General features: G+C 55.7%; 1 protein-coding gene across 1 annotated transcript in view; it reads right to left on the bottom strand.

Annotated features, from left to right (window-relative positions):
• Positions 1-9,605, bottom strand: part of LOC131568850 (unconventional myosin-If-like) — an 18,740-nt gene extending 9,135 nt beyond the window's left edge. The window contains 7 exon segments of the mRNA XM_058820979.1: positions 410-541; positions 1,409-1,498; positions 1,702-1,789; positions 2,338-2,432; positions 3,272-3,361; positions 4,546-4,683; positions 9,513-9,605. Of these exon segments, the coding sequence (XP_058676962.1) occupies positions 410-541; positions 1,409-1,498; positions 1,702-1,789; positions 2,338-2,432; positions 3,272-3,361; positions 4,546-4,683; positions 9,513-9,515 (636 nt within the window). The 5' untranslated portion in view covers positions 9,516-9,605.
• Between the last annotated feature and the right edge of the window lie 2,050 nt (positions 9,606-11,655).

Raw genomic sequence — 11,655 nt, 5'->3', positions numbered from 1 at the left:
TCCTTTCCTTTCCTTTCCTTTCCTTTCCTTTCCTTTCCTTTCCTTTCCTTTCCTTTCCTTTCCTTTCCTTTCCTTTCCTTTCCTTTCCTTTCCTTTCCTTTCCTTTCCTTTCCTTTCCTTTCCTTTCCTTTCCTTTCCTTTCCTTTCCTTTCCTTTCCTTTCCTTTCCTTTCCTTTCCTTTCCTTTCCTTTCCTTCCTTTCTTCTATTCTTTAGTGTAATTTTAATATATCATTTTCTTTTAATATCATATATATCATAAAATAATAAATCTGCCTTCTGATACATGGAGTCAAGATTCTCATCTCTTCCCTCGACCTGGAACCCCTGTGAACACCACTACATTTGGTGACCCCGAGTGAAGAAAATTCCACATTTGATGACCCCAAGTGAAGAAATCCCACCCCATACCTGGTAGTAGATGTGGAAGTTCCTCTCACACTCGTTCTGGCTCACCACGCGTGACTTCTCCAGCAGGAAATTGGAGATCTTGCCCCCATCAGGTTCTCCTCCCCGGCTGAACTGGATCTCAAAGTATTTTCCCTGCTCCAGCACAGATCCTGCTCAGAGCTGTGGCCCTGCCTCAGGGGTTCCTCATTCCCCCCAAGCCCTTCCCCACCACACCAGGAGCTTTGTGGGGTGTGCAATCCCTGGCTGAAGGCTTCATGGTTTATGTGGACACCTCATTGCCCCCTCAACTGCCCAAAAGGAGATTGGAGCCCAGTGGGGTCGGTCTCTTCTCCCAGGTAACAGGAAACAGGGCCAGAGATGGCCTCACATTGCCCCAGGGGAGGTTTAGATTGGATATGAGGAAAAATTCCTCCACTGAAAGGGTGGTCAGGCACTGGAACAGGCTGTGCTGGAGTCACCATCCCTGGAGGGATTGAAAAGCTGGATGTGGCACTTGGGGACACCTGGGGCAGTGTTGGGAGAATGGCTGGAGTTGATCTAAAGGTCAGCTTTGAACCCAGCTGCTTCAGTGGCTCTGCTGCTGCGCTGCCCCCTGCACCTGCCCTGGTGTCACAGGCATCTTTTATGAAAAATCCTTTCCTTAGGATTTTTCCTCCTGAGAAGCTGAGAGGCCTCAGGAACAAAATGTAAACATTGATTATCTGCTGCTGTGGAATGCAACAGGTGGATCTGTCATTAGTCCATGTTGGATGTTTCTAATTAATGGCCAATCACAGTCAGCTGGCTCGGACGCAGAGTCTGGGACAGAGCCTTTTTTATCATTCCTTCCTATTCTATACTTAGCTAGCCTTCTGATGAAATCCTTTCTTCTTTTAGTATAGTTTTAATATAATATATATCATAAAATAATAAATCAAGCCTTCTGAAACATGGAGTCAGGTCCTGATCTCTTCCCTCATCCTCAGACCCCTGTGAACACCGTGACACCCTGGCACTTACGAAGCGGCTGGAATTGTTGTTCCGGACAGTTTTGGCATTTCCAAAGGCTTCCAGCAGTGGGTTGGACTGCAGGATGATGTCCTTCACGTGCTGGGGACACAGGAGGGCAGGGCTCAGCCCTGCTGTGTCCCACTCCAGGCCTGGGGACACACCTGAGCCTTTGTGTGTCCCCAGCCCTGGAGCGGCTGCTCCGTGTGCCACCAGCAGCCCCATCAGGGGGATGTTGGGGACCAGGGTGGTGGGGATCAGCTGGGGGGTGAAATGATGAGTGGCAGGGGGGACAACAGACCCACCTGGACTTTCTCCCCACCGCCAGACACTTTGGAGATGTAGCCCATGATGTATTTTGCTGCCACCGTTTTCCCAGCTCCGCTTTCTCCGCTGTGCAAAGGGCAAAGCAGAGATGTGAGACAGCCCCACCAGAGCCACCCATCCCTTGGGGAGGGACTTTGGGGTGGGTCCTGGAGCAGGACCGGAGGATGACAGTGAATTTTGGGGACTGTGCCACCCCCAGAGTGGGTCTGTGGGGGATCTGGGATGGTGATCCCCCAGCTCAGCTCTGCCCAGGGGGATCAGTGTGAGCAGAGCGTGGCTCGGTGACGAGATGTTGAATTTGTTGTCACCGGGTTTAGAAGTGGAGGAGGGGGACTTGGGAGCCTCAGAGGGAAGTCTCTGGCCTTGCCCCACATCCTGACCATTTCCCTTGCAACACTGCCCTGCAGAGCTGCATTGCACAAGGCTCTGGGACTCTGTCCCTGCCTGGGACACCCCTGGTCACAGCCTTGCTTGGTGCTCGTGGCCCTCCAGACACCCCAGAGCCCAGGAGCCAACACTCCAGCTGGGAAACCCCGGGCTGGGGAGAAGGGCTGGTGGGGACAGGTGTCCCCAGGGGATGTGACAGCCCGGCTGTGGCCCAGTGTCCCCAGTACCTGATGATGACACACTGGTTCTCGCCGTCAATCAGCATGTTCCGGTACATGTTGTCAGTCAGGGCGTAGATGTGGGGGGGATTTTCATACTGGGCCTAAGCAGGGGACAGGGACAGCAGGGCTGAGCACAGGGCAGCCCCCAGCTCCCCTCCCCAAATCACCTTCACTGCCCACAGGGGAACCAGCCCCTTCACAGTGACCCTAAACAAGGGACAAGGACAGCAGTGCTGGGCACAGATCAGCCCCCAAATCCCCAAATCCCCAAATCCCCCCACTCTGCCCATGTGGGAGTCACACTTCCCACTGACCCTAAACAAGGGACAAGGACAGCAGTGTTGGGGTCAGAGCTCCCCAAATCCCCAAATCCCCCTCACTCTGCCCATGTGGGAGACACAATTCCCACTGACCCTAAACAAGGGACAAAGACAGCAGGGCTGGGCACAGAGCAGCCCCCAAATCCCCAAATCCCCCCACTCTGCCCATGTGGGAGCCACACTTCCCACTGACCCTAAACAAGGGACAAGCAGTGTTGGGGTCAGAGCTCCCCAAATACCCAAATTCCTCTCACTCTGCCCATGTTGGAATCAGCCCCTCCACAGTGACTCTATAAAAGGGACAAGGGACAAGGACAGCAGTGCTGGGCACAGAACTCCCCAAAACACCAAATCCCCCTCACTCTGCCCACGTGGGTATCAGCCTCTTCCCACAAACACCAGCTCATGGCGATTCTTAACCCCCCTCCTCCTTGGGAAGGGCTGGGGCAGAACCACTCTCTGCGTTTTACCATTTTTGGGTTTCTTTCTGTGCATTTCTGAGCTGAATTCCCCAGGATTTGCTGCTGGGAGCACTGACCCCGGCAGGGGCTGTGCAGCATGGGGACCCTCAGGGGTGTTTGCACACATTTAACCCCCGCTTGCCCGCGGGGCAGTCTCACCGCGCCCTGGTACAGCTCGATCTCGCGGTCGGTGAAATACGGCATCTGCTTGAAGGGGTTCACGGAGATCAGCACGGGCCCGATGTAGGTCTGGGCAGCAGGTCAAGGGCTGTGTGTCCGTCCCTTCCTGTGTGCCCCTTTCCCAGTGCCCAGTCCCACCCCGGGGGCAGGAAGGTGGGTATGGGGTGTCTGGCATATTCAGGGATGGCACAAGGTTGGCATTTCCAGCCTGGCACAGGCAGAGCTGCCCTGCTGCCCTGACTTGGGGCACTCCCTCAGGCCCTGCAGTGTGATGGGTGCAGGAGCATCCCCTCAGCTCCCTGCTCTGGCTGGGGATTGGCTCTAAAACCTCTCCAGCATCCCTGGAATTCACCCTCTGCTCATGCTCCATCTGCAGCTTTTCCAGCAAAAATCCAATGCAAAATCCATCCTGATTTTACATCCAGGGAAACTGAGGCACAAAGAGGAGAGGAATCCCAGCTCCTGCCCTTCCTTGCCCACACTGCTGCCATTCCTGCAGCATCCCCAAGTCACTGAGTGCATGGAAAAACAGGGAATTGCAGCAGGATGGGCTGGGTGAGGAGATGGAGGATGGGGATGGAGCAGGTGGGGTTATCCAAGCCTTTGATACCCTATTTGTGTCCCAAACAAGGGGACAGTGGCCAGAGGGGCAGGAGGAGGGAGCTTTTCTGGGAAATGCAGAAGCTTGGGATGTTGAGTCATGGCTGGACAGAGGCCTGCGTGCGGCAGCACAGCAAAAAGGGAAGGGAGAGGCTGCGTGGGGTATTTTTCCCCTTCAAAAGAACAAAATCAAAACCCCCAAAAAAGCCAACCCCACACGTGTGCAAAGCCCCAGGGCTGCGGGGGGAGTCACAGGGCTGAGTCACAGCTGGGACAGCATGGCCTTGTAAGGACAGGGCCACATCCCCACATCAGGGGAAATGCAGTGGTGTGGGCACAGCCTCAGCCCTGCTGCCACCCCTGTGTGCCCTGCTGTGCCCCTCAGGGCTCTGCTGTGCCCTGCTGTGCCCTGTGTGCCCTGCTGTGCTCCTCAGGGCTCTGCTCCAAAGGAAGGAGCACAGCGGGTCCTGCAGCATGGCAGGAGGGGGGTTTGGCTGTTGTGTCTGTGCTGAGCACAGCTCAGCTCGGGAATGGTGACATTCCCACAGATCTGTCCCCACAGGGCAGGGACATGCTGTCCCGTGTGCTGACAAAGCCTTGGAGCCCGTCCCTGCCGCTCCCTGTGCCTGTCCCCGCTGCCTGGGCAAGGATACAAAGATGAAATCGTCCATGAAACGCTTCTTGAGGTTCTCCACGATGGCCTCCTCGGAGATCTTGGACAGCAGCACCATGTCGTCCACGCCGCTCTGCTTGACATTGTGGCTCTGCCAGTGGAAGCGCTCCTTGCTGCCCTGAGGGGACAACGGGGACACCGCGGCTGTGCTGGGGCCACCAGGGCCACCTGAACTGCCACAGCCCTGCCTGGCTCAGCCCTCACCCCAACCCGGGGTTTGGCAAAGCAGAGCCCAAAATTCAGAGCACTGGGGCTTGTCCTAACACCCTGGAGCCCTCCTCACCTCGAGGAGCAGACAGGATGTGCAAAGGGAAGGGTTTGGCAAAGCAGATCCCAAAATTCAGAGCAAGGAGCAGACAGGACCTGCCCCAGCCCTCTGCTCCTCACCAAGACAGAGAAGGACTTCGGTTGGTGCACAGACTGATTGTGAGACAGAGCAATGCAGGGGAAGGGTGGTGGTGGCATCCTCTGCACCGCCACATCCTCCTGGCACCCTGTGTTCCCCTTTGTTGTGCCCAAGGAGATGCCAGCAGCCTCTGCCCAGCTGTGCCCAGTTCTGTGCCCAGCTTGTCACAGACATCTTTTATGGAAAATCCTTTCCTTAGGATTTTTCCTCCTGAGAAGCTAGAGGCCTCAGGAACAAAATGTAAACAATGGTTATCTACTGCTGTGGCATGCAACAGGTGGATCTGGGATTGGTCTCATGTGGTTGTTTCTGATTAATGGCCAATCACAGTCCAGCTGTCCAGACTGTCTCAGTCAGACACAAGCCTTTGTTATTCATTCCTTCTTTTTCTGTCCTTAGCTAATCTTCTGATGAAACACTTTCTTCTATTCTTTTAGTATAGTTTTAATGTAATCTATATCATAAAATAAAAAATCAAGCCTTCTGAAACATGGAGTCAGATCCTCATCTCCTCCCTCATCCTCAGACCCCTGTGAACACTGTCACACCAGCTCTGTCGCCAGCTCTGTCCCCAGCTCTGTCCCCCAGGGGCTGGGCTGTGATTTCAGCCTTGTGGGGTAAACAAGGGAGCTGTGATAGAGGAATTCATCCTGCATGAACCCCCCCGAGGCTCCCCTTGCCCTGGATGTCCCCACAGACAGGCTGGGCACAGCTGTGGTGGCCTGTTGGGACAGGGATGGGGCCAAGGCCCCTCCTTCCCCACCCCCGCGGTTCCTCTTTCACCCCCAGGCTCCTGTCACCGATTTCACTTCTCCCCCCATCAGCCCTGGCCTCTTGCTCATTCCATTTCCCTTTTCTTCTCCTCTTCCCCTTTTGCTTCATTGCCCTGCAGGCTCTCAAGGTTTCAGGGCCCTGCATCCATCCCCACACCTTTGCAGGCTCCTGGTGGCCTCTGATTGTCACCAGGTGTCCCCCTGGGGTGTCTGTCACTGGGCTCTGCAGCCCCAAACATCCCCTGTGCCCCTCTCCAAACCCCAAAAGCCCATATAGCTGCTGAAGGGGTTTTTTGGTGCTGTCTCACCACCTATTTTGGGGTCAGCTCAGTGGGCTCAGGGTGTCCAGAGCTGCCTGAAATCACCCAGGGAGCTTCTCCTTTTCCTTTCAAGGTCTTTTTCTTGTCTTAATCCTAATATCTCCTTAGGAAATCCAGCTGGAAAAGCACAGGCAGGTGTCACTGTGGTGTCACCCAGGGAGTTGCCAGGGATTTGGGGTCACTATTCGGGGTCACTCAGGGGGCTCAGGGTGTCCAGAGCTGCCTGAAATCACCCAGGGAGCTTCTCCTTTTCCTTTTCGAGGCCTTTTCCTTGCCTTCATGCTAATATCTCCTTAGGAAATCCAGCTGGAAAAGCACAGGCAGGCTCTCCAGCTCACTGTGGTGTCACCCAGGAAGCTGCCAGGGACCCCAGGAGCTGCCCAGCAGCCTGAAATCACCCAGGGAGCTTCTCCTCTTCCTTTTCAAGACCTTCTTATTGCCTTCATCCTAATATCCCCTTAGGAAATCCAGCTGGAAAAACTCAGGCAGCCTCTGCAGGTCACTGTGGTGTCACAGGGAGCTGCCAGGGATTTGGGGTCACTATTCGGGGTCACTCAGGGGGCTCAGGGTGTCCAGAGCTGCCTGAAATCACCCAGGGAGCTTCTCCTTTTCCTTTTCGAGGCCTTTTCCTTGCCTTCATGCTAATATCTCCTTAGGAAATCCAGCTGGAAAAGCACAGGCAGGCTCTCCAGCTCACTGTGGTGTCACCCAGGAAGCTGCCAGGGACCCCAGGAGCTGCCCAGCAGCCTGAAATCACCCAGGGAGCTTCTCCTCTTCCTTTTCAAGACCTTCTTATTGCCTTCATCCTAATATCCCCTTAGGAAATCCAGCTGGAAAAACTCAGGCAGCCTCTGCAGGTCACTGTGGTGTCACAGGGAGCTGCCAGGGATTTGGGGTCACTATTTGGGGTCACTCAGGGGGCTCAGGGTGTCCAGAGCTGCCTGAAATCACCCAGGGAGCTTCTCCTTTTCCTTTCAAGGTCTTTTTCTTGTCTTAATCCTTATATCTCCTTAGGAAATCCAGCTGGAAAAGCACAGGCAGGCTCTCCAGCTCACTGTGGTGTCATCCAGGGAGCTGCCAGGGACCCCAGGAGCTGCCCAGCAGCCTGAAATCCCCCAGGGAGCTTCTCCTCTTCCTTTTCAAGACCTTCTTCTTGCCGTCATGCTAATATCCCCTAGGAAATCCAGCTGGAAAAGCACAGGCAGGCTTAGCCATCCTCTGCAGGTCACTGTGGTGTCACCCAGGGAGCTGCCAGGGACACCAGGAGCTGCCCAGCTTCACCCCAAACCCTGAGCTTCAGCAGGAGAAGGGTGGCAAGAGCCCAAACCCTTCAGTGCCCCATGCCCAGCACCCCAAAGCTGCTGCCACAGCACCCCGGGTTGCTGCTTGAAGCCAAATTAAGGCAAAATGAGAATTTCCTTCCTGAGAGGTTGCAGGTTTTGAGCTGACACCTAGAGATTCTCTCAGAGATGCTCAGAAGTGTCAGTGGTGAGGGTGTCTTCACCTCCTCTTCCTCTGGGGCTTTCCTGGCTCTGCTGGGGCACCTGGTGCAGCCCAGCTGGGAGGAAAGCACCAGCTCAGAGCTGGTAAATGAAGGGTTTGTCATGATCTGCAGAGCTCTGGGTGTTCCTGCTTTCCCTGAGCCTCTCGTGGGGTTTGCAGGGCCAAGGCTCACTAAAAAATCAGGGTGAAGGGGAATTAGGATCCCTTAAGCCTTGGTGTTGCCCCAGCTTGGTGCCATGGGACAGAGGTGACATTTGCAGCTGCAGGTGACATTCTTGTGGAGAATGGGAGCACAAATAAATTTACTTCCAGAGGTTTGGGGCAGCAGTTTCTCCATCCCCTGCTCTGTCCAGGCCCCCCTGTCCATTCCCCTCTGCCCCAGGGAAGGGCACCTGCCCCAAACCATTGCACCCTCATGCCAAGCAGGGAGAAGATTTGTCCCCCCTCCACCTTCCAGGTGCCCTTTGCAGCCCCTGTGCTCGAGGAACTATGCTCCAAAGGGGACAAGTGACACACGAGGAGCCCCTCAGTGCTCCAAAGGGCACAGGTGGCACACGAGGAGCCCCTCAGTGCTCCAAAGGGGACAAGTGACACACGAGGAGCCCCTCAGTGCTCCAAAGGGGACAAGTGACACACGAGGAGCCCCTCAGTGCTCCAAAGGGGACAAGTGACACATGAGGAGCCCCTCAGTGCTCCAAAGGGCACAGGTGGCACACAAAGAGCCCCTCAGTGCTCCAAAGGGCGCAGGTGACACACGAGGAGCCCCTCAGTGCTCCAAATGGGACAAGTGACACTTGAAGAGCCCCTCAGTGCTCCAAAGGGCGCAGGTGGCACACAAAGAGCCCCTCAGTGCTCCAAAGGGCGCAGGTGGCACACGAGGAGCCCCTCAGCACCCCCAGCTGTGGCACGGGCACTGTCCCCACCACACCCCTCTGTCAGGGTGCTCCTGGCACTCAGACAGGATCTCTGGGCAGGGAGGGGAGCAGCCCTTGGTGTGGCAGCTTTGAAAACCTCGTGTTTGCTTCAAAACTGTGGGTTAAACCACAAAGAACACTGCAGATCGAGCTGATGAGGAGCTGATGCAGCCCAAGGTGGCACCTTTTGAGTCAAGACAGACCAAGCCCAGAAAGCATCAAAACCTCCAAAACCAAACGGAAAGCTAAATAGAGCAACAAGTTTGTCACACAGTTGTCACAGGGCTGGGGTGGGATGGGGCTGGTGGGGGTCAGGCTGTGGCTGCAGGGCCCTTTGGTCCTCCAGGAAGCCACAGATGGCGGAGGAGGGGACAGTGTGTGTGTCCTTGGGGACAGCATCTGAGCGGCCTCTCGGAGGTGACAGCCACAAGTGTGGGTGGCAGAGAGAAGGTTCAGTTTCAGCCTGGCCACTGTCTCCTCCCTGTCTGGGTGGAAATAGCTGGGACACATCAGCCCAGGGATGCAGGAAGCAGAGCTGAGAGCTGTGGCTGCTCCTCACCCCCAGTCTGAGCATCTTCCCAATTCTGAGCCCTTTCACCTTCCTCTTCTGCCTGCACAGCAACTTCCACCAGTGGCTGCTGCCCTCCCTGCACCCCTGAGCCCTGACCATGGCACCAGCACCCAGAGGGTCCCTGTTAGCCTGGGGGATGTGGCTGCCACCCCCACCCCACCCTCTGCCCACCAGTGGGGACACAAATACATCCCGTGGGTACCACAGCAGCGACAGCAATGCCCAGATCCCTGTGTGGCAGCACAGCCCCATCCCTGCTGCTCCCCACCCTGTCCTGGGGGTCACCAGCCCCCTGTATCCCACCCATGGCCTCCCCCAGCCCTGTCCCCAAGCTGGGCAGCGCTGTCCCCTCTCCTGCAGGGACACGGGGCAGCCCCAGGGTGTGGGCAGGGCAGGGCTGGGGTGGCAGCAGTGGGAGGTGACACCCTGAGGGACCCGAGGGGAGCAGAGTGGCACTCACCATGATGTCCCTGTGTCCCTCCCCAGGCAGGTGCTCAATCTCCTGTCACCGACAGCCTGGGGCCATCCCGGAGCGCTCGGATTTTGTCTTTCTGATGTGACAAAGATTATGACGAGTTCTGTTTCCCTCCCACTTCCTCATTTTGCACCCTTTGGTCGTGGGGGTGGGGAGGACAACGGCAGCTTTGCTACCAGGGACCTGGGGGGGCCTGCCCAAGGTGTCCCCACCTCTGCTGGTGAGGGACAGTATGCAGGACAGAGCCCAGCAGGGATGCTCAGAGCCTTGGTGACATCTCGCAGCACTCTGCAGTGACAGCTGGATGTCACCTGGCCAGCCAGTGCTGGGAGGTGGTTTTAGGAATGAGATGCTTTTGGTTGCATATTATTTGTTGTTGTATTTTGGGGTTTTTTTCCCCCCCTCCACTTGAGGTGCAGAGAAGAGTGAGGTTGCTACAGGAAACTGAGGCCTGAGGCAGTTCCTGGCCACCCTGTTCCCTGCAGAGTTACAGGATGGTTTGGGTTAAAAGGGACCTTAAATCCCACTCAATGCCATGGCAGGGACACCTCCCACTGTCCCAGGCTGCTCCCAGCCCTGCCCAGCCTGGCCTTGGGCACTGCCAGGGATCCAGGGGCAGCCACAACTGCTCTGGGAAATCCATTCCAGGGATGGATTCCACAATTCCTGATTCCCAATCTCCCACCCAGCCCTGCCCTGTGGCAGTGGGAGCCATTCCCTGTGTCCTGTCCCTGCAGGCCTTGTCCCCAGTCCCTCTGCAGCTCTCCTGGAGCCCCTTCAGGCCCCAAAAGGGGCTCTGAGGTGTCCCTGGAGCCTTCTCCTGTCCAGGTGAGCAGGCCCAGCTGTGCCAGGCTGGCTCAGAGCAGAGGGGCTCCAGCCCTGGCAGCATCTCCGTGGCTCCTCTGGCCTGGCTGCAGCAGCCCCACGTCCTCCTGCTGCTGTTGCCCAGGGCTGGGGCAGCTCTGCAGGTGGGGTCTGACCTGAGTGGGGCAGAATCCCCCCCTGCCCTACTGGCCCAGCCCAGCATCACCAACATGGGGCTGTCTCTTTGCCATGGGGGAAATTCTTCCTCCACGTCCTAAAACAGCTCTGGGTGAATCCCCCCCTTTCCCATCTGCTCTGCTCCCCAAGGAAAACCCTCCCTTGCTTCCAAACCTCTTTATTTGGGGTGGATTGTGGTGCTGAGGGTGCCTAACCCTGTCGCAGACATCTTTTATGGAAATCCTTTCCTTAGGATTTTTCCTCCTGAGAAGCTGAGGGGCCTCAGGAACAAAATGTAAACATTGATTATCTGCTGCTGTGGGATGCAACAGGTGCATCTGGGATTGGTCTCATGTTGGTTATTTCTAATTAATGGCCAATCACAGCCCAGCTGGCTCAGACACAGAACCGAGCCACAAACCTTTGATATCATTTCTTTGCTATTCTATTCTTAGCTAGCCTTCTGATGAAATCCTTTCTTCTATTCTTTTAGTATAGTTTTAATAGAATATATATCATAAAATAATAAATCAAGCCTTCTGAAACACGGAGTCACATCCTCATCTCTTCCCCAATCCAAAAACCCCCTGTGAACACCCTCACACAACCCCAGGCTGGAGGAACACAAGTGGGAGCAGAGGCCGTGCCCGGGATCGTAGCTACTCCTTTATTATAATTCATGCCTTACGTCGCTCCTCCTCAGAGTTAGTATGTTAAACATTGGTCAGTAGGATATATATTGATATAAAAATGGTGAAAACACCCCCTCCCCTCACCCAAAACCATCAGAACATGGAGCATGGCACCAGGAAGGAAGAGAAACGAGGTTTGCTGAGCACCAGAGAAGCTGCGATCGGCCGAGAGGAGCAGGTGGACACAAAAACGGAGCTGGGACAGGAACACACGGGGGCTCTGCTGGGGGAAAGGGGACTGTCCCCTCCCTGCACCACAGGGATGGCCCCAAGGGAACAAAACACAGCTCTGGACAAAGCTTTCCCATCGCTGTGATGTGGAAAGGCCTGAAAATAATCGTCATCATTACAATTACAATGCCAACAAAAAGCTTTGGAGAGTTGAAGTCAGGTCTCCTCCACAGGCTGCCCGTGGAGGAGCTGGCCCAGGTTTGGCCACCAGGTGACCTGGAGGA

The sequence above is a fragment of the Ammospiza caudacuta genome, chromosome 28 (genome assembly GCF_027887145.1).
Source record: "Ammospiza caudacuta isolate bAmmCau1 chromosome 28, bAmmCau1.pri, whole genome shotgun sequence".
Classification (NCBI taxonomy): domain Eukaryota; kingdom Metazoa; phylum Chordata; class Aves; order Passeriformes; family Passerellidae; genus Ammospiza; species Ammospiza caudacuta.
The sequence above is the reverse complement of the archived record's forward strand: the minus strand, read 5'-3'. Positions and strand labels throughout refer to the sequence as shown.